The sequence below is a fragment of the Mauremys reevesii genome, linkage group 3 (genome assembly GCF_016161935.1).
Source record: "Mauremys reevesii isolate NIE-2019 linkage group 3, ASM1616193v1, whole genome shotgun sequence".
Classification (NCBI taxonomy): Eukaryota; Metazoa; Chordata; order Testudines; family Geoemydidae; genus Mauremys; species Mauremys reevesii.
This window is the reverse complement of record NC_052625.1, coordinates 137734697-137760368: the sequence shown is the minus strand read 5'-3', so window position 1 is coordinate 137760368 and position 25672 is coordinate 137734697. Positions and strand designations below refer to the sequence as shown.

At 39.2% G+C, this 25672-nt stretch overlaps 1 protein-coding gene across 3 annotated transcripts in view; it reads left to right on the top strand.

The window, feature by feature from the left end:
• The window catches only part of UFL1 (UFM1 specific ligase 1), a 39303-nt gene extending 19215 nt beyond the window's left edge, over nt 1-20088 (top strand). The window contains exons 8-19 of one of the 3 annotated variants that reach the window (XM_039532713.1): nt 521-667; nt 3453-3628; nt 4305-4484; nt 7327-7447; nt 10441-10563; nt 13149-13269; nt 13991-14157; nt 15301-15431; nt 15600-15680; nt 17501-17586; nt 18070-18250; nt 19636-20088. In XM_039532713.1, the coding sequence (XP_039388647.1) occupies nt 521-667; nt 3453-3628; nt 4305-4484; nt 7327-7447; nt 10441-10563; nt 13149-13269; nt 13991-14157; nt 15301-15431; nt 15600-15680; nt 17501-17586; nt 18070-18250; nt 19636-19851 (1730 nt within the window). In that variant the 3' untranslated portion in view covers nt 19852-20088. Of the gene's footprint in view, nt 1-520; nt 668-3452; nt 3629-4304; nt 4485-7326; nt 7448-10440; nt 10564-13148; nt 13270-13990; nt 14158-15300; nt 15432-15599; nt 15681-17500; nt 17587-18069; nt 18251-19635 lie in introns of those variants that run through there. The other 2 variants (XM_039532714.1, XM_039532716.1) reach the window with 2 other exon arrangements.
• Nucleotides 20089-25672: the final 5584 nt, after the last annotated feature.

Here is a 25672-nt window from a genome sequence, read left to right as displayed (position 1 = left end):
GATTCTCGGGGTCCAGGGGTTAATTGGAACTTTTGAAGATCAGCTGTAGTCACCAACAGGGGTACAGGATTCCGTATCTGACTTGTTATAGGTATCCATTCTTGCCATGATTTTAAAATGTTAAGATCACAGTATTGGTTCTGAAAAGTTAACACCCGTCCAGTGTGAACGTTAATAAAATCATCATGAATTTTGTTTGCTGGCTAGAGAAGAGCAGCATTATGACCAACTTTCTAGGTATGTTTTTAATAAAAAAAGTAGTCTGATACTGTTATAGGAGTTTTCTCCCTTGGAACTGTACATTTGGCAGGAAATTATCAGAATTAAAAATTGTGGGAGCTCAGAATTGCTTCACTAAAACAACGACTGGTAGTTTTGTGATTTCTTTCAGTTAGCAACTGGTAGTAAAAAGAGGGGGGGATACAAGAAGAAAGAATGAAAAAAGGAGGAAAAATAATCCCAATGTTTTGATGTATGTATCTTACTGAAACTGTTGCTTCATTTATTTTTATTCTTTCAGCTGTGTTAGAAGAACTTGTTAACTCTGGACGTCTAAAAGGCACAGTGGTTGGTGGGAGACAGGATAAGGCTGTGTTTGTTCCAGACATCTATGCCAGAACACAGAGCAACTGGGTGGACTCCTTTTTCAAGCAAAATGGTTACCTAGGTAACTGATCTTTATTCTTTATGAATAAAAGGTCTTTTTGGAAATTGATCTAGGTAACTAAAAGAGACAAGTGAATCCAGTATGTGTGACTGAGGCTTATAAGAATAATTGAAGTGCTACTACTGTAGTTGGTATTTCTCTGGTAAAGGCTTGTTACTGCCTTCCAAAATACATGCATACAGTATATAACTGCATAATTGCAGTGCCTAAATTTGCAAGCTGTTCTGTGTTTGTGCTTGCCCACATAGAAAGCACAGTTGAGCTAAATAAAGTCCTACATATTACTTTAATGATGAGAGAACAGTTTGAATGTTTGAAATGCCAACGGATACATTTACAGGGTATCTTTATTTATCAGGAGGATAGTTTGACACTTATTCTGTTACTTTATATGTATCATGCTGAAAACATCTGTAGCACAGTGTGCTGGGCCCTTTAAGAGCAGATGTCATAAGCCCAGGGGTGGCTCAGTGTTTTTTGCCACCCCAAGCATGGCAGTCAGGCAGCCTTCGGCGGCATTTCTGTGGGAGGTCCGCCCTGGTCACGTGGATTCGGCGGTGGTTCTGCAGGAGAACCTGCTGCCAAATTGCTGCCAAATTACTGCCAAAACCGACCTCCCGCAGAAACGCCGCCGAAGGCTGCCTGACTGCCGCCCTCGCAGCTTGCCATCCCAGGCATGCGCTTGCTGTGCTGGTGCCTGGAGCTGCCCCTGCATAAGCCTGACTGATGATGGGGATTTGGAGCTAGACCAACAAAGGTAATTAGGCGCATAGCTGCTTCTTTATGTGCCTATGTCCAACATTTAGGCACGACTGCTCAGCTGAGGCCTAACTTTGTGTGGTGCCTAAGTTTACATCAGCATGTGCAGAGAGACCTAAGCACTGATGTTGCTCCATAGCTAATGAGCTGCTCAGAGCCCCAGCTTACCCACCCCCCTCACTTTCACCACCTCATCTGCAGAGCCCTCTCTGGTAGGCACTCTCAGCATGGCTACTTGTTCCAATGCTGCACAAAAGACATGCCCACTATTCCCATGCTTAGAGCACTCACCTGGGATGTGGGGGGCCCAAGTTTGAATCTCTACCTGATTTGGAGCAGAGACTTGAATTCATGTTTCCCACCTCCCAAGGGAGTGTCCTAACCTTTGGTCTCTTGGCTGTAATGAGGTGGATACATTCTGAATTTCACTGCTGGCTAGCTTAGGTGGCTTCCTGCTCAGCTTGCTGTCTTCTGAGGATGCCTTTCATAGGTGCCTAGCTCTCTCTGTTCATTGTACAGGTGGGTGCCAAACTTGGGCTGGCAGGACTTAGGAGTTCTTAAAGATGTGCTCTAGGAATTATTTTGGGAATTGTGTTGTACAGGAGGTCAGAGTAGATTATCACAATGGTCCCTTCTGTCCTTGGAATCTGAATATCTTCCTAGTTCCTATGTTTTATCTGAATTCCTAATCCTCTGTGACATCACAATGGATTGCTATGGAGATGCATATAATTTCACAGAGGATTATGACTTCTAGTAAGGGATAAACTGGAAATGTGAATGAACTTTTAAAAAAGAAACACACTCTTTTAATGCAAGTGTCAGCGTTCGAAAAATCCATTCAGTTCATTGCCTATGCAGGGGTGGGCAAACTTTTTGGCCCAAGGACCACATCTGGGTGGGGAAATTGCATGCAGGGCCATGAATGTAGAGCTGGGGCAGGTGGTTGAGTTGCGGGAGGAAGTACAAGGGGGCTCAGGGTAAGGGATTGGAATGCAGGGAGGGGTGCGGAGTACGGGAGGGGGCTCAGGGCAGGGGATTGGGGTGCAGGAGGGGTTTGGGGCGTGGGCTCCGGCCTGACACCGCTTACCTTGAGTAGCTCCGGGGTGGCAGCGGCACAGCAGGGCTAAGACAGGGTCCCTGCCTGCCCTGGCCCCACACCACACCTGAAAACGGCTGGCACCATGTCCCTGTGGCCCCGCGGGGGAGGGGGGGGAAGAGGGCTCCATGCACTGTCCTCACCTGCAGGCACCGCCCCCCCCCCACAGTTCCCATTGACCGGGAACAGGGAACCACGGACAATGGGAACTTCAGGGCAGGTACCCGTAGGCAAAGGCAGAGCACAGAACCCTCTTCCACACCTGCCCAGGAGCCGCAGAGACGTGGTGCCGGCCACTTCTGGGAGTGGCGCGGGGTCTGGGCATGCAGGGAACATGCCTTAGCCCTGCGGCACCATGGGGGTGACAATCCCACAGGCTGGATCCAAAGCCCTGTCGACTGAATCCGGCCCGCAGGCCGTAGTTTTCCCCACTCCGGCCTATGGTGAATAAACAGGAAGCTTTCCTGTGTGAGTTCTATAACTTTTTCAGAATCTACACTTACATTAAAAAAAACCTCTATATGACCTTCCAAATGTGGATCAAGTGTTAACCAATGCATCTAGGTCTGCAGAAGGATCACCCCAATGCCTCTGGTGCAGCTTGAAAACTGACCAGCTTTTATTCCTTTAATCTTAAATTTTTCACCCTGGCAGAGTAGACTTAGCCTATGTGCTACTTATGTTTAGGTTAAATTTCTCAGATCCTCTCCTTACATGTAAAAAGTAAGGTTTGAAATTGTATTAGTGGGGTTCATGGATATGCAATCAGTGGGATGGTTTCTAAATACAATGTTTTTTTCATGATGCACCATTGTCTCTTCAAGAGTTTTAGTATCTTCCCTGTGTGTGTATTTGTTCTTGGAAATGTTGATTTCTTGAAGGACCAATGAATGGGTAAAACTTAACAAACTTTTTACAATTTTACAGAATTTGATGCATTGTCCAGACTTGGCATCCCAGACCCTGTGAACTACATAAAGAAAAGATACAAGTCCATAAACCTCTTATTTCTGAAAGCAGCCTGTGTTGGTCAGGAAATTGTTGATCAGGTGGAGGCTTCAGTAGATGAAGCCATCAGCTCTGGAATGTGGGTGGATATAGCGGTATGCTCATTTTTTCAGTGGGATGTATTTCTCCCCCTTTGTATTAGATGTCATCCAGTAATGTTACTTTAAAGCAGAATTTTCAGTTGACTTAGGTCTAATAACCAGTGAAACAAACGACTTCCGCCTCACCACCTTAAACTTGCCTGAAGCTCAGTCAGGCTTTGTCGGTAGACTTCTGCGACAAACTCATTCTTCTGAATCAGTACAGAATCATTGCTCCAGTATTGTGTTAGGGAACACTTTACTTCTGGAAGTGCCATTTGTCAGATGAGATTTTTAAAACAGACTGTCTGTTATACTTTTCACCAAAATAGGGGGATGTTAGAATTTAGCTAGAACACAAGGTCTAATTTTAGCAATAATATGCTGCTATATTTTCTATCCTAGTCTAGCGGGATGCACTTTTAAGTTTGTCTTCCATTACAGAGGCAGCTGTATATCATTGCTGGGTGAAATTAATTAGTATTCCTAAACCACTTTGGGATCTTTCATGATTAAAGAGCCATTTAAAATATAAGGACACATCTAGCTCAGATGTAGCACAGTATATTTTAAACAGTTACTATATATTGTAGGTCCTCTTAATACATGTAAAAAGTGGCCTTTTCTGTTCTTTATAATGTAATATTATGTGCAGTGTGTGTATATAAGTGATTTTGTTTTTTAATCTTAGACTCTTCTGCCCAGTTCATTATCCATAGAAGATTCTGGAATTTTGCTTCAGCAAGTGATGAGATCTTTCAACAAACATTTGCCAACTATAATCTTCAGTGATACTATTGTAGTCAGTGAGAAATTTATAAACAGTTGTACTGATCTGTTCAGGGAGTTGATGCACCACAAAGCCGAAAAGGTATGATGTCTTGTATATCTGGATGTGTGTATATGGGTTTCTGTTTTTAACCATATTTGAATTTAATAGTCTGCAATTTTTTATCCTTTATATTTCTTATGATTTAGGTCTGAAAACGTATTCATGTAAAAATGGCGTCATCTGATTCCATGTGTGTCTTATTCTTTCAAAGCAAATCTTGTTTAAAGTAAAAATGTTTTCTCCAATGCTATCTTGCAAGCTTCAGATCTGAAAGTGTAAAGAATTTAATTAAGTTCTGTTGATGTTGTCAGTAAATCATCTGAAGTAATGACACGAGGAAAATTATTTTAGGACCACGTTCTGTTGTTGGATGCATTTGTGCAGCTCTCCCTGAAGTCCTAAGTGGTAAATTAAGGGGATATGATTAAGAATACATGCTGGAGGAAATCTCAGCAACTGAAGGTGCCATTTTTACATAGCCAGTTTTCTGATCTTGACCACATAATGTTAGTAAAGCATTAGATAATTTTATATTTATCATTCATTATTGAACATTTCATATGGGTGAGTTGAAAGATCTGTTACTCGACCTGATTTAAAGGTTCAGATCAATCCATAGACATCAAAGTTGCACAGCTGCACTGTACATCTCAGCATGTTTTACAGCCTCAGTCTTATTCTGATACCACCTACATCCAAAGTAAATGAGAACTTTATTGAAATTGCTGGCATAAAAGTGGTATGTGTGGGATCAGGCCCTATTTTAGTTATTGTTGAAATTTATGTGATTTATAAATAAAGAAAAATGACCACTTCCTATGTTTAGAAATTCAAGTGTGTCCTTATTAATAAGTTGAAATACAAAAAGAACCTGAAAACTGTTTATATTTTCACAATGTTTCAGGGTCAGTAATTGACTTGTTTCTACTACAACAAAGTTGAGAAATACTTCCATGCACACTTAACAGATCAGATAATACACTAGCAGAACTAGGAATCTAGGTAAGATCAGGCAAATGAAAAAGTGTTGACCAAGGCTGCTTTAGTGAATGATTTGTCTGGGAGATTTCTAAGTATCTCATGCAATATAAAGAGATAATTTTAAATAGGGCTATCAAGCAATTACAAAAATTAATTGTGCGATTAATTGTGCAATTAAATAATAGAATACCATTTAAATATTTCTGGATGTTTTCTACATTTTCACATATATTGATTTCAATTACAACACAGAATACAAAGTGTACAGTGCTTACTTTATTTTTATTTTTTATTACAAATATTTGCACTGTAAAAAACAAAAGAAATATTATTTTTTCAGTTCACCTAATAGAAGTACTGTAGTGCAATCTCTTTATCATGAAAGTTGAACATACAAAATGAACATGAATTATGTACAATTTCTTTTGTTTATCATTTTACAGTGCAAATATTTGTAGTAAAAAAATATAAAGTGAACACTGTACACTTGGTATTCTGTGTTGTAATTAAAATCAATATATTTGAAAATGTCTAAAAACATCCATATTAATTAATAAATTTCAATTGGTATTATGTTGTTTAACAGTGTGATTAATTGTGATTAATTTTTTTAATTGCAATTCATTTTTTAGATAATTGCGTGAGTTAACTGAAACTAATCGACAGCCCTAATTTTAAGTGACTATTTGCTGTGTTGTTTCAGCACTCCAGTTTGTTTAATAAAAAGTTTCACTTTATGAAAAACTTGTATTTGCCCGTGCTATATATTGGCTGATTTTTAAAAAGTATGTTTATTCTCAGTTTTGCCTGTGTAAGCTCTTATTTTTCCATAAGCAATTTTAACCACACAGAGAAAAGCAAGAGTAAATTAAAACCCTTCCAGCCATCCTGATTTGTCCAGGACTATCCCAATATTCTTAAATCAGTCTGAGTAAGAGAGTCCCAAACAGTGTCCCAGCTCCTCTGTTGGATCAATATATACTTCCTCCCTCCACTCTCCCCCCCCCCCCCCCCGCCTCTAGCCTCCTACTTCTGGGGGTCCTCCCTCCCAGCTGCTGGGCTGGATGGCTGCTTGTTCCCTCCACCTGCTCACAGTGCCGTGGACTGCTGTCTGCTTTCACTAGTGTCTCTTTTAGCAAAGCTTAGAGCAGCTGGTGCCAAGCAGTATCAGATCCCCATCTTAACGCAGTGGAAAGCAGGATAGCTGAACAGAGAGGGTTTAGGAGGCCAGTTTTCCCCACCACAAAAAGAGAGAAATTAGGGAGGCAGAGAAATGTTGTGTGTTTTTTTTCCATGGTGTGAAGATGTGATGAGGAACCGGCCTCGCCTGTTAGGTAGATATAAAAAGCTCAGGAACAGCCTAAACTTATTCATATTTGAGGCGTTGTTTATCTAAGATATTCATGTCCACTATTACCTTAAATTCAGTAAAATGCACACACAAACCTCTGGCACCCTGTGAACCCTAGATTCTTTGGAGAATTATGTTTTGGAAGATAATGTTGGTAATAGAATTGGGTTACAAAATTCAGTGCTGTAATTCTACCCAATCTATTTAAATAATGAAGCACTGTTTAGACTTCAGGATTTATTAAAATATTTGAGACACACATTGTCTTTAAATTTCTTGACTGAATACATTACTGTAAAATTAATGTAGTTTTTTATTGGATTTATTTTACAGTTCTATTATTCATTGACTACCTTAATCATATTAAGCTTGCAGGACAGGTTGTTGGGTTTGGAGGAGGAAAATAAGTATCTTTTTCATGTGCTGCATGTAGAACACATTCTGTGTTTAAAACAATATGTTTTAAAATGTCTAGACTGCATGAATGGTGCTTTATTAGTCACATTCTGCATTTATATTTTGACATTAAATGAATTATCTTCATTCCAGGAAATGAAAAATAACCCTGTTAATTTAGTCACCGAAGAGGACCTGAAAGAGGCTTCTATTTTAGAAAATTCATCTGCTAACAAAAAAGACAGAAAGGATGAAAGAAGGAAAAAAGCAACAGGTAAGGTATTCGGAATTATTTTTATTTATATAAAGGAGTACCTCTCTGCCCTTGGCCATACTTATTTATAAAAGTACTCCCATTTACAACTCCACCGGTTTCACCTAACCCCCCAGCTGACGATAGTTAGGCAAAAAGTAAGCAATGAAAAATCCTCCTCCTCCCCCCCCCCCCCCCAAACTCACCATCCTCCTCCTTCATCCTACTTTCCATATGGCAGGGGAAATTGATGGGCTTTGCAGGGTACTCCAAAACTCATCAAATCCAGACCCTTTCAGATGAAGTGGGAGTGAGTTTTAAAGTCAGAGCACAACTTGGTAGCCTCCTCTCTGTTATGCTGCAAGATCATAATTATTTGAAGGTTCACAAGGTTGTTGTTTTTTTTAATATGTTCTGGGCTAAATTCATACTGGGTCTAAGTATGCATAGCTCCATTTAGCAAAAAAAATTCTTACAATAGATCTCAGTTTGCTCCAGAATGTAAATATATATACAATCTTTCTGAATCTTTACAGTTTTCAGTAATCACTGAAGAACTTAAATCAGGCTAAACATAATGCAGTAAGTCTTAAAGACTTTAATAGGGTGATTCAGAAATTTGTTTTAGTTCCTCAGTGTTGTGTCATATTACAAGCTACAGAATCAAAACACTGATATATCTAGCTTAATTGGATATACAGTATAACCATATATTTAAATAGAACATTAGTTTCTACTCTCAAGAGATCAGGACTGAGCTGGCCTGGAAACCAAACTTATTCTCACCACAAGAGACAGCAGATTTTTCTAGGGCATAGTTGTTAAAGAGGAGTTTGAACTGTAATAGAACTGTCATAAATAGAATGACTTCCAGCCTTGCTTGTGTCTTACTCTTCATAAGCATAAACCAGGGGTAGGCAACCTATGGCACGAGTGCCGAAGGTGGCACACGAGCTGATTTTCAGTGGCACTCACCCTGCCTGGGTCCTGGCCACTGGTCCGGGGGGCTCTGCATTTTAATTTAATTTTAAATGAAGCGTCTTAAACATTTTAGAAACTTTATTTACTTTACATACAACAATAGTTTAGTTATATATTATAGACTTAGACCTTCTAAAAACGTTAAAATGTATTACGGGCACGCAAAACCTTAAATTAGAGTGAATAAATGAAGACTCGGCACAGCACTTCTGAAAGGTTGCCGACCCCTGGCATAAACTATGTGTGTGTATAAATATAGTCACATGCATACATATTATATCTTGCACCCTGGCAAATCTGCTTTAGTGATGTGGTGTTTTCTTTTTGGCCATTATGTAGCATGCATCAAGATGACCCACATCACCACGGTTTAAGGTTCTAGATACCATTATTACATATACTGGAAATAATGACAGATACCACTTATCACCTGTTTAGATACTCTTAATGATGGACAGTTTTATATGTATGAAAGTCTAAAATATATCCATGGTGTGTCTTTGCATTGAAATTGAAAACAGACAATAAAATAGCATTAATGGTGGTGGTTTTTGTTTTGTTTGGCTTAAAAAAAAAAGGGAGGGGGAGCTGAAAATCCTGCAGTGTTATAGTTCCTCTAACCAGGCTGTCATTGGATTTACAACCCATTCACTCTGTTGTCTGAAAATTACAGCCTGTATGCTTTCTTGTTCGTGCTCTCCACAGATCAGATCTTGGTTGCACATGTCGACAATATAAGCAACTTCTTTTGTGTGCTGACCCACAGTGTGAAAGATAGGATGCAAATCATTAAAGAGCTTCTTTTAAAATAGCTTTTTATCGTTTCTGCTTATTATACTGTTAACTAAACAACCGATTCCTGCTCAATTTAATTCAGTCACAGTTCAAATAAACCTACAAAAAGCCTGTTCTTTTCCTAAGAAGTTGCAAGGTGCCAGGGCTTACCCAAATATAAGTTGTTCCTAACTTACAGCTTAACTATCACAGCTATCGCTATAGGGTCCCAGGACATGACTGAGCTCCAGGGCTTGGGAATTCATATTAAATATAGCCAGCAAATTGTATGGTACAAGCATTTGAATACTGCCTTTGTATGTTTTTCTTAAGCAATAGTAGAATTAATCCATTGTTTAGCCACTTGAGAATGTAATTATTTTTACATTAAAATATGAGGCCTAAAACTTCAAAGTTATTTCTTGTATGGAATGCAATTATTACAGAGTGTAAAATTTTGCAAATGAAAGAAGCAGAAACAAGGGCAGAAGAATTTACAAGGTGGAAAAGGAACATACTGAAAATTGAGATGCTATCAGCAATTCGATAAATGCTTATATTGCAGGATTTTATCCTGTAATGTGGAGTATTCATAAAATCATAGAAGATTAGGGTTGGAAGGGACCTCAGAAGGTCATCTAGTCCAACCCCCTGCTCAAAGCAGGACCAATCCCCAGACAGATTTTTACCCCAGTTCCCTAAATGGCCCCTTCAAGGATTGAACTCGCAACCCTGGGTTTAGCAGGCTAATGCTCAAACCACTGAGCTATCCCTCCCCGCCTCATCACATGTTAAATACAACTGCAAAAATTTTATTCAGTAGTTCAGTTGTTCATCAGGCTGACCTGCGTAAATAAAAATCTTATTTTCAGACATCAGCTTGCTTTTCTTGTGTTTTGAGCAATGGTATCTGGTTTTGTTGTCTGTCGGGAGCAGTTATTTTGCTAATGTTGTTTACATGATATATATAATTTGATATAAGGAGTAGTCACATTTTTAGAAAGTTCAGTTTATTTTAGTAATGAAGTGATAACTAATAAAAGTTATTAATCAGTATGTTTTTGTTTTCATGTTCTTTAAAGATCAAACTGTCACTAATCTGCAATATATAATGTAGGTTCCATTCATGAAAGGTTGATCAGATTATTTCACTAGTATCTTTAACAGATAGTTCAGCCTCATTTGTTACCATAACTATGAAAAACATCACATTAAGGGATAATGCTTCTCTGTGTACTAAACACATAATTTGCCACCAGAGGGCAGTGGAAGTGTGAGAGGAGGAGGTGGTGGAAATGCCAGAGAGATCAGGATTAAGAAAACCAAGAAGAAAGGAAGAAAGGATGCGGAGAGTGATGAGGAATCACAAGCAAGTAGCACAAGTTTGTAATTTTGTTTTAGCCAGTATCTACTTACACTGACATGCTTTATCTTCTGCTTTTGTAAGTCTTTGTGTTTCTCCCCATTATAGCTATCTGCCCAGATAAAATATCAAAAGATACTAGTGTGTTGAGCAGGTTAAATTGTATAAATGAAAATGTATCTCAATATAAATTGTGGTATTGTAATATGCATTCATAGTGAGCATTGTAAGCAATTCTTAAAATCAAAGTAAAGGGAATTAGAGCAAAATTGTTACTAAATTCAGAAAATATAGAAAATAAACAACCTTGATTTCAAGATGCAGATCATACTTAGTCTTTAAATATCTGCTGAATAATGTGTGATTAAACCCAGCAACTCTTATCTAGTTCCAAAGTTTAACTAGCTTAAATTAGGAAATCCTAGTGATGACTAGAAATAACTGATCTTTTTTCCCTTGAAAAGGAAAACCTCCAGCCAAAAGTTTTAACTTTGATTCAGTGACCTATAGTGGTTGCTATTGAAAAATGAGCACAGTTACACCACTTCTGTTCTTTTCTAAATGAAGGGGGAAACTTGCTGTGCTATAAATGTTGGTAAATTCTAGCTTTTTAAAGGTGACTGTTATAATTGAAATAAGAGTGAAAACGCTCTCAAAGTTTTATGGTTTATCCTGCTAATTCCGGTTATATAAGTCTCTTGAATCCCTAACAGTAACTAAAAGCTCTTTCAATAGATTTGAGTAGTTCATATAAGGTATGGTTATACTATAGCTGCTAGAATGCTTCTGTATCTGAGCTGCTACAGCACCATAGTGTAGACACCTCTTCATCAGCAAAAAGGGTTTTTCTATCACAGGGATCGGCAACCTTTGGCACGTGGGCCAGTTTGTTTACCTGCCGTGTCCGCAGGTTCGGGCGATCGCGGCTTCCACTGGCGGCAGTTCGCCGCTCCAGGCCTAAGGGGACTGCGGGAAGCGGCACGGGCTGAGGAATGTGCTGGCCACTGCTTCCCTGTTCCCAGTATAGTTAATCCACCTCTCCAAGAGACAATAGCTCGGTTAATGGAAGAATTTTTCCCTCAACTTAGCTGCGTCTACACAGAGGGTTAGATCAATGTAAATACGACACTCAGGGTGTGAAATTTTCATAGTCCTAAGTGACATAGCTAGATCATTTTTAAATGTGGACCAGGCCATAGTGCAGAGGTGGCCAAACTGTGGCTCACGAGCCACATGTGGCTCTTTCACCATTAAAGTGTGGCTCGCAAGCCTCCCCTGCGCGTTCCCCTCCCCCTCATTCTCCACCTACTAGACTGGGGGAGAGGAGGCGGCGTGAGAAGCTCGGGACCTCTGCCTTGCAGTGGGGTGGTGAGGTAGGAACTTCTGTCAAGCGGGGAGGAGGGTCTCGGGGCTTCAGCCCTGCAGGCCGCACCTGCCAGGGCTCAGGGCTTCAGCAGGAGTGGGGCGGAAGCCCCAAGCCCCAACTCCTGGCAGGTGTGCTCCAGCTCTCAAACTTCTGAAGATTGTCATATGCGGCTCGGAGGGCCAGTAAGTTTGGCCACCCCTGCCATAGTGCGATAATTCTTCAGACTGTTCATCTAGGTGAAATACTAGCAAGATGGATTTTTTTAAGTATAAGCCTCCATAGTTTAGTTTAAAATCAATCATTGCAAATGTTAATATGTTGTAATAAATGTGCTGAGTTTAATAGCATTTGGTGAGTGCTGTTTGGCAACATTTTATCTATTGATCTCTCTTTCTGATACTCAACTAGCTTGACTAACAATATAAATTCAAATTTAACCATTTCCTAACTTCCAAGTCCTTAAATAAATAGCTCCACCTCTTCCTGTTCATTCAGCCTTGTCTTTTATTGTTTCATCACCTCTATGCCACTACTCTGTCAGTGTTGCCATTCTTGATGCCTCATTTATCTGTTTCTTCTTCAAGCAGGTCTGCATCTCTTTTCATGTGTAAGGTGTAGCATAATCCCTTTCCTACTCTGCTTCTCCATGTCATTATCTTGCACTCCTTTTAATCCCCTGAAAACTCATTTCTTCTGCAGTGTCCACAATAAGTGTCATGCTAAGTTTTTAAAAAAAAAAAAAAAAAGAAAAATACAAAACCGCCAAAATATGTTTAAGCTTAAGTTAAATATCCATGTGATCGTATTGTTATAAACCCCCGTTCCCTCCCTAATGCTTCTTGTACTCATTCATTGTGTTTTGAAATGTAGGTGATAACCTGGCAGAAAGGGTGCTCTGTCATTTTATGTCTGCTTTTGAGTGCCATACAAAAATATCTCGGCACCAAATAACAAATGTGAGAAAAATCTAGAACTGACATTTTTACCTTTTGTGGATAATTTATGAAATATATAGTAGAAGTTTTCAAGTCATCTGAACAGAAATATCAGTCTTTTTATTTGTGAGAGAGTTGTAACTGCATCGGTGGCAAAAGTCATATGGCTTAACATTCACTGCTAATCCATTTCATGTTAGGGGTCAGAGCTACCTGACATTGCAATGTGCTGTGCCACATAGGTAGATTTAACTAAAATCATTTCAATGTTCTCCATTAAAATGTTGCTCATGGTCATTACAGGTAGGAATAAGCATCTGGAGATTCCTTTCATGTCACGGGAAGAGATTCAAGACGTTTTAAGGAACCATATACAGGACTGCCCCGAAGAGCTTATTACAGAACTTGCTGAACATTTAATACGGTAAGTGCACTAATTCATCTTGGTAAAATTAGATGTTTAATGATTCATTCTAAATGAATCTCCTGCTTGCTTTGACTAGAAGAATAGTACTTTTTTTTCTGAGAGAGAGAGAGAGAGAGAAGTCAGAATTGTAGTGCTTGCTACTTGGTGTGGCTCAGTCTATTATTGCAAACCTCCTGGCATATCAGAAATCTGTGCTGATACAACATTCTAGGAAATGCTGCTTTTGTATGGTGGCAGTTTGTATTACGTTATCTGCCAGCCAGCATATTCTGTACTGTGAGAGTGACCTTAGAAAAACCCACATCATTTTAAGTGCATCTTAACTGTCTGATCTGACATCAGTTCAGTGACCATTTGGAACAGTATATAAATAGCATCCTCACTGGACATCTTATACACTCTTTTTCCCCTCTTGTTTTGATTTAGGGACAAGTTTTATTTATTTATTTATTGTGAAATTGAAAACATTGACAAGGACTTAACTAGATCATAACAAATTTTGCTGCCAAAAGTACCAGAAATACATAATATGCGTACATTTTAATAATCTATCCTCACTTATGCACTATTACTGTTAGATACACTTTTTTCGCATTCTGGAATGTACATCTGGAACAGGAGTGTAACAACCTTCTCGTTAATAATGAATGTATTTGGATAAACCCTACTTTTTTTTAAATAGTTTTAAGATCTTCCTTTTTTTTTTTCCTGTTCTGAGGTCCCTAACAAAGAGCTACCAGGAAGTGGTACGTTCAGTATTCGTGTCTTCAACCTCTTCTTTGTCTGGAGCTAGCAGGAGGCGGACCATCAAGGATTTGCAGGAAGAGGTTTCAAACTTGTACAATAATATCCGATTATTTGAAAAGGGAACAAAGCATTTTACAGGTACAACAAATACTTCCTTAAAAAAAAAATGAACACCTCAATACTAGAAAGGTGATGACATTTGAATATATTAATAAAAGAGCAACAAATTATTAAGGATGCAAACTATGCTGTCATTGAGTAGAGTCTGTTTTAGCAAAATCTAGTTTTATTTAAATGATTTCAATTCCAAGGAGGGAGAGGAATTTCAGTGGTGCTGTAAGGGTGTAAAATGTATCTATGGGAAGTTTAGGATGAAACTAAGAACAGGGAAAGTATGCTGAATATGAGGAAAAGTATCCTGATGACATTTGTTTGATTATGGAATAGTCTTCTAAGTGAAGTAGTAGAACCCTCATCACTTGACTCACTTAAAACATGGATGGACAAATCACTAGGCAATATACTATAGTCAAGGCTTCTCAAATTTCTTCACATTATGGACAACATCTTTAATTTAGAGGGTCTCCCCTGCCATTCACACTTGCATAGCATCACTGTGGCAACTACAGTTCATGCTTACATGTAAAAAGTAGCATTAGAGGAAAAATGAACTATTTCTAACTGTCTCTAAAGCAGTAAGTTGTCTGCCTTTTTGACATATATTAATCATACTGTCTCTTTTTGCCTTTCATTACATTTAGCCCTAGAATCTGTTCCTCTTCATCCTGCATGTGTTTCTGTGCAACTCCTTCCTGCACTGTCTGTTTAGTTCCCTGAAGGTGTTGTTCACCTAGTTCCTGGAACCCTGCCGCTTTAGTCCCTTTTCTCCTGCTCTCCAGGATATTTCTGTCTTACGGTGGCTGGTAGCTCCAGTCTTACTTGTGGTTCAGGAGCTGTCCTCTGGCACCAGTTTCTTCTCCTCTTTATGTAGCTGCATTCCCTAGTAATATCAGCTGCTCTGACTCCTCCGTTCCAGTTGCATTTTCAGGCCTCCAGGCTCTTGCTTGCAGTGAGGAACTTTGGACCCCTGTAGAAGCAGCTGGAAACAAGAAGAGCTTGCACCACATGTCCAGCTACCTTTCTGTGGACCACCAGTAGTCCGTAGCCCACCGCATGGGAGCCACTGCTGTAGGGAAATCTGAACTGTCATGTGGGTGGATTAGACAACATAATAAGTTACTTTCTTACTCTGCTTTTACTTACAGAAATTATATTTTACAGATGAGACACAAACTAATCTCGCCAAACACATGCTGAAAACAATTTGTACAGACATCACAAATCTTATTTTCAACTTCCTTGCTACCGATTTAATGATGGCATCAGAAGATTGTACTGCAATTACAAGTGAGGTATGTAGATACCACTTTCATTCCTCTTTAAGACAGTTTCATTTTCATAATCGCAATATTAATGTTCTTTCCTAACTATTCACAACAGCTTTTCAGTTATAAAGTACTGACATGAAGATAAGCCTAACATTTATTTGTAAAACTAATATTATGTTTTTTTCCCAACAGGTCAGGAAAAAGATTTTAGGTAAATTACCCGAAGAGACCAGAGGTCCTCTAACTAAGCTACATACTTCTCTGAATGGCAAGGTAAATTGCTCCAAAAACTTCCAGAGTTCAGATTATCCATTTCTACTAATGTAATGCTAATAGCCACCTGAGTTAAAGATTCGGATAGGTGATTACTGTTGCTGTGAAGGCTGCATACAAATATCCTCAATCCAAATTCTTGTAAATCAGTAAGAATAAGTCAATCTTCATCCCATAAATGTTTTTAAGGGGCTTAAGGGTAATCTCAATTTATGATGTTGGCAGTAGAGATTAAAATGCAGTTTCTTAAATTTTATTTAGAACACTTGATATTTCATGTATCCTCCCCCTAAAATTCTTGAGCCCTCACCTCTATAGGTATTTAGGCCTCATACATATTAAATTGTGGACTATAGCAGCTGTAGAACAAAACTGGAAAGAACGAGTTAGTGCCTAATGTACAAAAAAGGCTTATCATATTTTTTCTTAAGAAAAGTAGATACCGTGTATACTCATTCATAAGCTGAATATTTTTGGTAAAAAAAGTGACGCATCAAAGAGCGTCATGAAAACTACTTTGACTGTAATACCTGGAGGCTTAACTTCAGTTCTACAACCGCTTGATGTCTGCCTGAACAAACCCTTTAAAGACAGGCTACGCAAAATGTGGTCTGAATGGATGTGCTCAGGCATGGCGAAGTTAACAAAAGACAGGAATCTTATGAAGCCTGAAATCAATCTGGTCGCCCAATGGATCAAGGACGTGTGGGTGTCCATTCCCTCGGAAATGATAGAAAAATAATTTGGGAAATGCTGTATCAGCAATGCACTTGACGGGTCAGAAGATGATGCCATATTTGATGATGACACAACAGAGGCTGATGTTGAGAAGGAATCTGAGTCTGAAGACGACACTGCCACCATGTACGATGACCCAGTGCAGGTGCAGCTGTGACTGAAGCCGAGTTTAATGAACTGTTTGGTGAATCAGAGACTGATTCAGACTTTGAAGGATTTTAAGACTTTTAAAAGTCTCATATTGTTCTAAGTTACTTGTTTTAAATATCCATTTACTGATTTTAAATACTGACTGTAATTTTGAAGGTGAATACGTATTTGTTCAATTATTAAAACAACAACAGGTTTTTTGTTAGGTTACATTAAAATAATTCTAGCAAAACTGAGTGTTTTTTGTGATGCCAGCTTTTAAAATGTAGCAGCGGTTGGCAAACTTTGGCTCCCGGTCCATCAGGGTAAGCCGCTGGCAGGTCAGGAAGTTTTGTTTACCTGGAGAGTTCACGGGCACGGGAAGTGGCCCCGCAGTGTCCATTGGCTGGGAACAGCCAACTGTAGACACTGGAAGCTGAGAGGCTCTGTGCCTGTGAACGCCCCAGGTAAACAAAACGCAGGTGGCATGGGGGCAGTGTGTGTACACATAGGAACTTTCCTAACTAGAGGCTTACCCTAACGGGCCAGGAGCCAAAGTTTGCCAACCCATGAAACATAGGGTCAGCTTATGAAAGGGTCATACAGTTTTTTCTATTTTTACCTAACCATCTTATAAACGAACAGACTAATGAGCGAGTATATATGGTAATATTGCAATACCTTCTAGAAGATGATATATTTTATATTTTTTTCCACATTCAGTTACTTAATTTTATACCCTTTACTATTTAAATATATAAACTTTTAAAGGTTTAGTGATGTTTTAAATTAAACGGAATCCTTTCCCCCATCTTACATTGGTAATTATTTTACATCTCTATGATCCGAATGCCATCATTTTGAACAGGGAAAAACAATGTGCTTGTAAACTAGGTTTTTTTTAGCCACTAGCACAAATTAAGTGTCTATACCTGGGTCTAATTTTTTTATAGAGTTTAGAAGACTTTCTTTTGTGCCTTGATTCTTCAGCAGATGCTTGTGATATTATGGTGAAAAAAGGGGACAAAAAGAAGGAAAGGTAACTTTTTTCTAAATTGTATTTATTACCTTAAAGAATTGTGCAAAGTGGGAAATATAGCACTATTTCTGCACACATTTTAGATAATTAACTTGGTAGCAGTGGAACATGTAGGTAGATAAAGGGTGGAGGGGGAGATAAATTTCAAGGGTCTTCTTTTTAGACAAAATTTAGGCATCTTTCCAAACATCAGATATTTAATTTGTAGATAGCATACCAAGTTTGAAACTAATTTTTCTGATAGTGGAGATAGCTGCATTATATCATTTTTTACAGAGATGTCATTTTAAAAGTTCAGGATGGCATTTTTCAAAAGCTCAGGATGGCACTTTTGAAAATGCCATCCATTAATATTAAGAATCAGTCTGTTGGGAGGAAAAAAGTTAATATCCATCAAATCTAAATACGTATTGTAAATTGCAACCTGATAAAGAACAAAATAGAAAAAAATATGTTTTCTCTATGCACTTTTTGTTTTCTTAGGCAAATTCTGTTTCAGCATAGACAGGCTCTGATTGAACAACTGAAAGTCACAGAAGATCCAGCTCTTGTTTTACACCTGACATCGATCCTGTTGTTTCAGTTTTCAACCCAGTGCATGCTTCATGCACCAGGAAGATGTGTACCACAAATCATATCTTTCCTAACTACTAAGATCCCAGAGGTATTCTGCTTATGAAATAACACCCTGTAGTGTCTGACTGTTTTAAGGAAAACATGGGACTGTCCAGCACTGAATAGTTCTAGGTATAGAATATCAAGGTATAGAATCTATAGGTATAGAATATAAAACATATAAATATATAGATATAAAATGTCTATAGGTATAGAATATAAAAGGTCTGTCTATTTTATCTGACTCGGTCTGTTTGTTGGCATTAGCACTCTAGCACTTCCATGCGGCTTCATCTGTCACATGTCATCTGTAAATTAGTGATCTGTGAGAATGATTCAGAGCTATGAGTTGTCTCGATTTCCAACCCTTGATTGTAGTTTAAAGGTTGTCATTTCACTGAGCCATTGATGGAGTGGTTCCATGGGATCAACAACATAAATGTTCACTAGAGTCTACAGCAGGGGTGGGCAGACTTTTTGGCACAAGGGCCACATCTGGGTATGGAAATTGTATGGTGGGCCATGAATGCTCATGAAACTGGGGGTTGGATGTGGGAGGGGGTGAGGGCTTTGGCGGGGGGTGCAGGCTCTGGGGTGCTGGAGGGTGGGAAGGGGTCAGGGCTGGGGCAGGGTTGGGGTGCAAGAGGGGGTCTGAGTGCAGGCTCCAGGCGGTGCTTACCTCAAGCAGCTCCCAGAAGCAGCAGCATGTGCCCCCACTCTGGCCCCTATGCAGAGGCATGGCCAGGCAGCTCTGCGCACTGCCCGATCTGCAGGCACCGCCCCTGCAGCTCCTATTTGCTCTGTTGGCTAGCCAGTGAGAGCTGAAGGGGAGGTGCTTGGGGTGGGGGCAGTGTGTGGGGGCTGCCAGGGGCTCTACACATAGGAACTAGAGGTGGGGTTTGCTACTATTTCTGGGAGCCGCCTGGAGCAAGCCCCCAACCCTGCTCCCCGGCAGGAGCTTGAGGGCCAGATGAAAACATCTGAAGGGCTGGATGCGGCCCCTGGGCCATAGTTTGCCCACCCCTGGTCTACAGGTGTCTGCAACTTTATTAGATTCACCTTCCACGGGTGGACCATTGAACAGGTCCTCATTCTCTAACCATTACCTCTCCCCAGTGAAGTGAGAATAAATCCTGGCTTATTTCAATTCAATTTTAAAGAAAATCCAAGGTGCACTCAAAAATGTGCTTCAAACTGCTGTTAATCAGGGCATAGCAGTCCCTCCTCCAGTGGCTAAGCATGCTGTTTCTGTAGTGTAGATGCCTGTTCATTACTACAGACATTTTATTTTTGATATGCCTTAAAATATTCATGTGACAATTTAGATTGTAAAATGTCTTGATGGAAAAATATTTGCTAACTTTAATCTCACAAAGTCAGCGGTGCTCATTTAAATAACCTTAACGCATTTCTTTAATTTTTTCCCCCCCTCAGGATCAACATTCTCTTCTGGTCAAATATCAGGGATTAGTAGTGAAACAATTGATCAGTCAGAATTATAAGATTGGACAAGGGGATGATGACACAGTGGATGATAACCTAGGGGAGAGAGAATGTCCAGATGCTGTTCGAAAAGAACTCCAAGAAATCAGCGCCTCTCTCAAAGATCTTGTTCTCAGACCCCGAAAATCTTCTGTAACAGAGGAGTGAAGGTCTAATTAAATTTAATACAGCGAACAGTCAGAATATTTTTTTCTGAAAGGAGAAAGAAGTTCACTGTGTTGGGGTAGTGAAGAATGGTTGAGATAGTCTTGGCTTCTGAAATTTTGCATATAGAATTGAAGCCTGAAGGATAACAGGCAGTGGTGGAACTGAATTTTGATTTTCATTCTTTATATATTACCACATTGCATGCATTATTACATAAAACATTAATAGGAACACTTACATTGGCTATGTAATTAAAATTCTAAGATGGAGCCTTTCTGTAGTATTTCAGGAAATATTTACTCTTTCAAATGGTTGAGAATTCTTATACATATATCCATAAGTTTATAATTTTCTTTTCAGATGTGAATTCCCCCTCCCCCCTTTTTTTTACCTGTATAGTAATTATCGAAATGTAAACATTTGTCTGGATTCCACAGCTACATTTTAAAATTAAGGTTATAGGTATGTAATAGCGTGGAATGAGAGGTCGTCTTTACTTTTTTTTGATCTCATGAATTTGAACTTTTTCAGGAGTGCATATTAAGCAGTGCAGAGGTTAATAATGAAGTGGTCAGGCACACCTGCACAAAATAGTAAAAATATCTGATCAGTTCAAATAAGGTTATTAACCAAGGAGGTTGTGGTGCCGAATTAAAGATGCATTCTAGAATTTTTTTCAATGAATTCCAGTGAATTTTGCGCACACTATTATTTTTCATTTCATGTCCCTTACCTAATGATTTGTCATAAAACTGCAAGTGACCTGTATTGGGTTTTTGTTTGGGGTTGTTTTTTTTTTTGAGGGAGTGAGGTGGGGGACTTCTGTAATTAGCATACAAGTTAGCTTGTTCATTTAACTGAAGGGATTCCTAGAGAGGTTTCTTAAGAGGCAAACACCCGTTATATATGCCATTTTTATTTGAGAGAGTTTGGTTCAGAATTTTGTTCACTTTACAGTATGTTTCTTAAAAGAAATTATGAAAATGTTAACCATTTTGGATATCTGCTACCGTGTTTTTCCTAGTGTTAAGCTATTCCCAGAGGTATTTGATATTATTTAGCAATATTTTTGTCATGTCCATTGTAATTTACATCCTCATTTGTACATGGGGTGTATTCTATGTGGTAGAGAAAAATATGTGTAAAGTATGCCAACTAGACTCCTTCCAATATTAGTTAATTACATACATTTTGTATGTCAGTTGTATATTTTTTATTTGTTTTGGAGCTCCTGCAATTTAAATTTATCAAGTCAATTTCAGCTTGTTATTATTGAAGTATACAATGATTATATATACTTGTAATGTTACCTAGTTGCTTGCATAAAATCAAGTCTGAATAGTAAGGTAATAGACATTGCTGTCCAGTGAAAATAATAGTTATTCTAAGTATTCTCACTCTTGCCAAAACTCTTTTTTGGCACTGAGAAAAACCTACTGTAGGGATGTTACCAAGTGGCATTGTCTGTTAAATTCCTGCAGGTCATGTGCAGTGGTGAGCACTAGGTAGAATTCAACCAAAAATGTCCCCAAAACTGTGATTGCAACAAAAGAAAGGTGACTTGAGATTTGAACTTTTGTCTTACTGCATTTCGGCTTGTTTTTAGAATGGAGTTTAAAAAACAGAATCACTTATATAAAATTACTAAATTACTGTACTAAATTCAATAATATCTTTACAAAACAGCAGTGATCCTGTACAAAAGAGCAGCTCCGCTCTCTGCCCTCCAGACTTAGAGTCAGAGACAGTTGTGTCCATCATCCTAGCTGGAAGCCCCCATACAACCATGTCACCTGAAAAGAAGGGTCAGAGAAAAGCAAAAGCGGAAAATATTCTGACTGCTTTAACTTTGTTTTAAAAAATGGTTTGCATACAATAAACTTACTTAGCCTCTTGTTATTGAATCAAAATAGTTCTAATTTTCCTATATTAAATGTACACACTTTTAAATGGCATTGTTGATTTTGTAAATAATACTGTACAATCTGATATCTTTATGCAAATATAATTATTTTAATAAAGTTAATGGTTAAGCGGATAAAATAGTTTCTGCTGTTGATTTAACTGCGGATATATTGATTGGATTTGCACTTGTTGCTTAAACTGCAGTTGTTAATATGCTCCATTTGATTTGTTATACTTGCAATTTTGAGTGCTTCTCTTTTGCTTAATACTGTTGTAAGACATAAAAATAACGAACTTGTTATAAGTCTCCTACATAATGCAACAGATTTTTTAAATTATAGGCCACATGATGAGAGTAATAAAACATTCTTTAAAAAGGATAGGAAAGAAGTACTAACATTCCAGTAGTGGTCTCTTCCTGGAATTTTCAGTGGTTAATTTCAGTATGAGAAACCTTCACCAGTATTCCTATGCCAGAAAAAATAAGTATTGGCTGTCTGTCTATCAAGTGCATTACTAGTTAAAGGCGTCTTAATTGTGAGAGAGGGAGAGAGAGAAAAATGGAATATTGTTTCCTCATACACTTTGCTAATGATTTTTTCCCCTATATATAATGGACTTAGGGTTGGGAAAAAGGAAAAGATTCCTATTATTCTTAGGATTCTTATCCTAATGATTAGATCTTCAGTTCACAAAAAAAGGCTGCCTGTTTCTTTTTCAGATAAATGTACATTGTTGCTTCATTTAAATGACTCTGTAGAAAAGGGCTGGGAAGCAGCATTGCTATGGCCAACTTGCCCCCTCATTCCACTCATTAACCATACATGCTCCATAAAATTTCTTGTATATAGTCTCTTCCAAAGTGACTTTAAAAAAAGAAAGTGTGCGATTACTCAGGGAAACTCTTGAGGTTAGCCTTTGAGAAGTGGTGGCATTTGAAAACTATTGTAATCACAACTTAAATGACTTGCACGAGTGCAGTCTAAGATTCGTGATGTAATCTAACAAAGGTTGTCCTGAGTTTCTGATAGCTATTTAGAACTTCTGTTATAGCTCTCTGTATACCTTTTGGTTAATGTTTTTGACCTTAACATTTTCTTTACAGTAAGGGTCTGTGAGAGCAGTAGCCTTTTTGAAGGAAGTTTACTCGTGTCACGAAAAGCACGGTTGTAACTGAAACATAAAAATAATGGTCATCTGAAGGTTTTGGATTATTAAAATGCTTTATTGTGAGAGCAGAAATCTTTCTCGCTGATATTTTAAATAACTACTCATCTTTTTTAAGTGTAATTTGAAGAATATATTAAAAAAGGCCAAAGATCAATATAGTAGTGAAATGGGATTTTAAATTATTTTTATGAACTGTCAGGGATTTAAACCGTGGTTAAATAGAGAAATTTGAGTGAACTAACCTGAGCAAAATGAAAGGGGAAAGATAGCTCTTCAAGAGACTCCTGTTAATGACAAATACCATGCTGATATTCGTGAGGGTGGAAGAAGAAGTTTAGGGCAAATCAGGTTGGTCTTGTTACACCCGAGAAATACGTTGCTATGAAGGGCTATGTGTGGCAATAACTTGTTTTGGGTTCTGAGGAAAGGGCAACTGACTTTTAATCTCCATATTATCCTCTAATTAACCCCACTTCATACTCCTCATTAGTGAAGGTTTTCACTTTGCTTTCAATGCTTAAGGCAGATCTGGCAGGTTATACAGACATAGTATCCATTCTGCAAGTCCCTTCCAAGAATCAGGGAAGAACACTTGGAGTTGAAGTTTGGAGAAGGTAACGTGCAGGGGAAAGTGAACATATATTTCATATCTTCCCTGAAAAGAACATACTGCTTGTGTGATGTGATGTGCTCACCACACAGAAGAAAGCAAGTCCACGTGGTATGGGCTTTAACCAGGCCACAACTTTGATTCAAAGTACATCCAAGCTTCCTGTCAGGGGACAACATAGTGCAGACACTTGCACCCCAGGGGTCCTTTGCCAATTATTGGGGTGTCTGCACCACAGGGGAGCCAATCTGCAGTTTTCTGGGCACCTCAACCCCCCCACTAGCATCCATCCCCCTTTTGTGAGTTGAGGCGAGAGAGGACCTTGACCCCCCACCAGCACCACAATAGTGGGGCACTCCCCCCAGCATAGTGTCCCAGCCCCTGAGTCGCATTTGACCCCCAGAATTTTAGACACATCTTGTAAGGAGACACCCACGGGATGCCCACTGTTTTACCTTTTGGGATCAGGAGCCTAAATCAGCTAGTTCCTTTACTGGGCACTTGCTACAAGGAGAGGGCAGTATGAGATTGGCTACCTCCACTCCATCCCCATACGGGCTACCTAGGAGTTCATCCAGCCCAACACTGAGATTATCCAGAAACAAGTTGGCACCTATATGAGTATTTGTGACACCTTCATCTATAAAGCCACCATTTGAAGGGCCAGCAGCTGGAGGAGCCCGGGCAGTGGGTGCCTTCCCATCCCATACCTGCAGACACCCAGCATGTTCTGTGATCCCACATTCATGTCCTCATTGTGCTTCTCCTCAGGCCTGACCCTGGAGCCCTTACCATTGCTCCCATCAGAACTGTCCACCTGAGATCATGTGGCCAGACTAGGGGGAGTCTGCTGAACCCCAAACACATGCAGAGGGGGTTAGAACACTGGAGTTCTCCCAGTGGGCCCTAACTATTCATGACTTCACCCTGTTGTGCCTGACCATTGTTTTACAGTACTCCAAGCTGACCTAAAATGGTCTGCATCAGCACAAGAGGACAAGCTAAATAAAGCTAATGACTCAGATAACTAATAGGAGAGAACTTAATTTCACCAGAGTGATGAGACACTAAGTGTTTTCACAGATTTAATAAAGCAGTCAGTCACAGGGCAAATGGACCTGATAAAAATCCTGGCAGTAATGATCAAGAGAATGATTAAAGAGTTTAACTGATTGAAATTAATTAGGCATAGATAATCTAGAGAATTTATTGCCTGGAATTGGAAAATTTTACCAAAGTCTTCCAACTGCCTAGTACAAATAGCCAATGTAATATTTATCTAAACAGTAACAGAATTCTTTCTTTTGGCAATGACATAAATAGGGCTTCCGTCTACTTGACATGCAAGGCTTGATTCAGTCCTGACATGTTGGTTCCTGGTGGTGTAATCCAGGGAATATAATGGTGGAAAGTCAGCCTTGTGTTGGGTCTGCAGTGGCTCAAGCCACAAACAGCCATCGTGGTTTTAAGATGCTTAACTTCAGCCTATGGTTTCACTGATGTAAAAATTCACTGAAGGCCTGCACGAGGCCCTGTGCAATGAGTAAGCCGTTCTGTAGTCCCGTGTGTTGGATAGAGTGACCATAGCCCAAACTGGAGAGGTTACCTCTGCTCCAATTCTAATGAGGCCAGCACTGAGATGAGCTTTTGGGAGAGGTCCAGAGAGAAGCCATTCACTTTCCACTGTTGTGGATCTAGTCGCCAGGAACCCCTGCCTAGAGGGACAGCAGCAACCATTCCAGTCTATAAACTGGACTAGGGGCAAGGAGGGGTGATGTATGGAGTCCCAAAGCCTTTCCCTAAATTGGAAGAGGGTAGAATTTTAACCTCTCCATTCTACCCCTACCCACGGACCCCATGCAGAACACCCCAACGAGTGTGTAACCAGGGTTTTTAATGTTAGTTCTGAGTTTTATCAAATGTCGTGGATGCACTTTCCAAAGAATATGGACACAGAAAAAATGAGGATGAACATGTTCAGTCTCTTTCCCCTCCGCCCCTCCATATACTGATTTTTACTAAAGCTCCTCTTTCTTTCTGGCTGGATCTTTGAAACTCTGTCTCTGAAACGCTCCTTTAAGGACCTCCTATGTGGTATGTTTTTGTCTATCATTTGTAAACACAATATGACAAAGA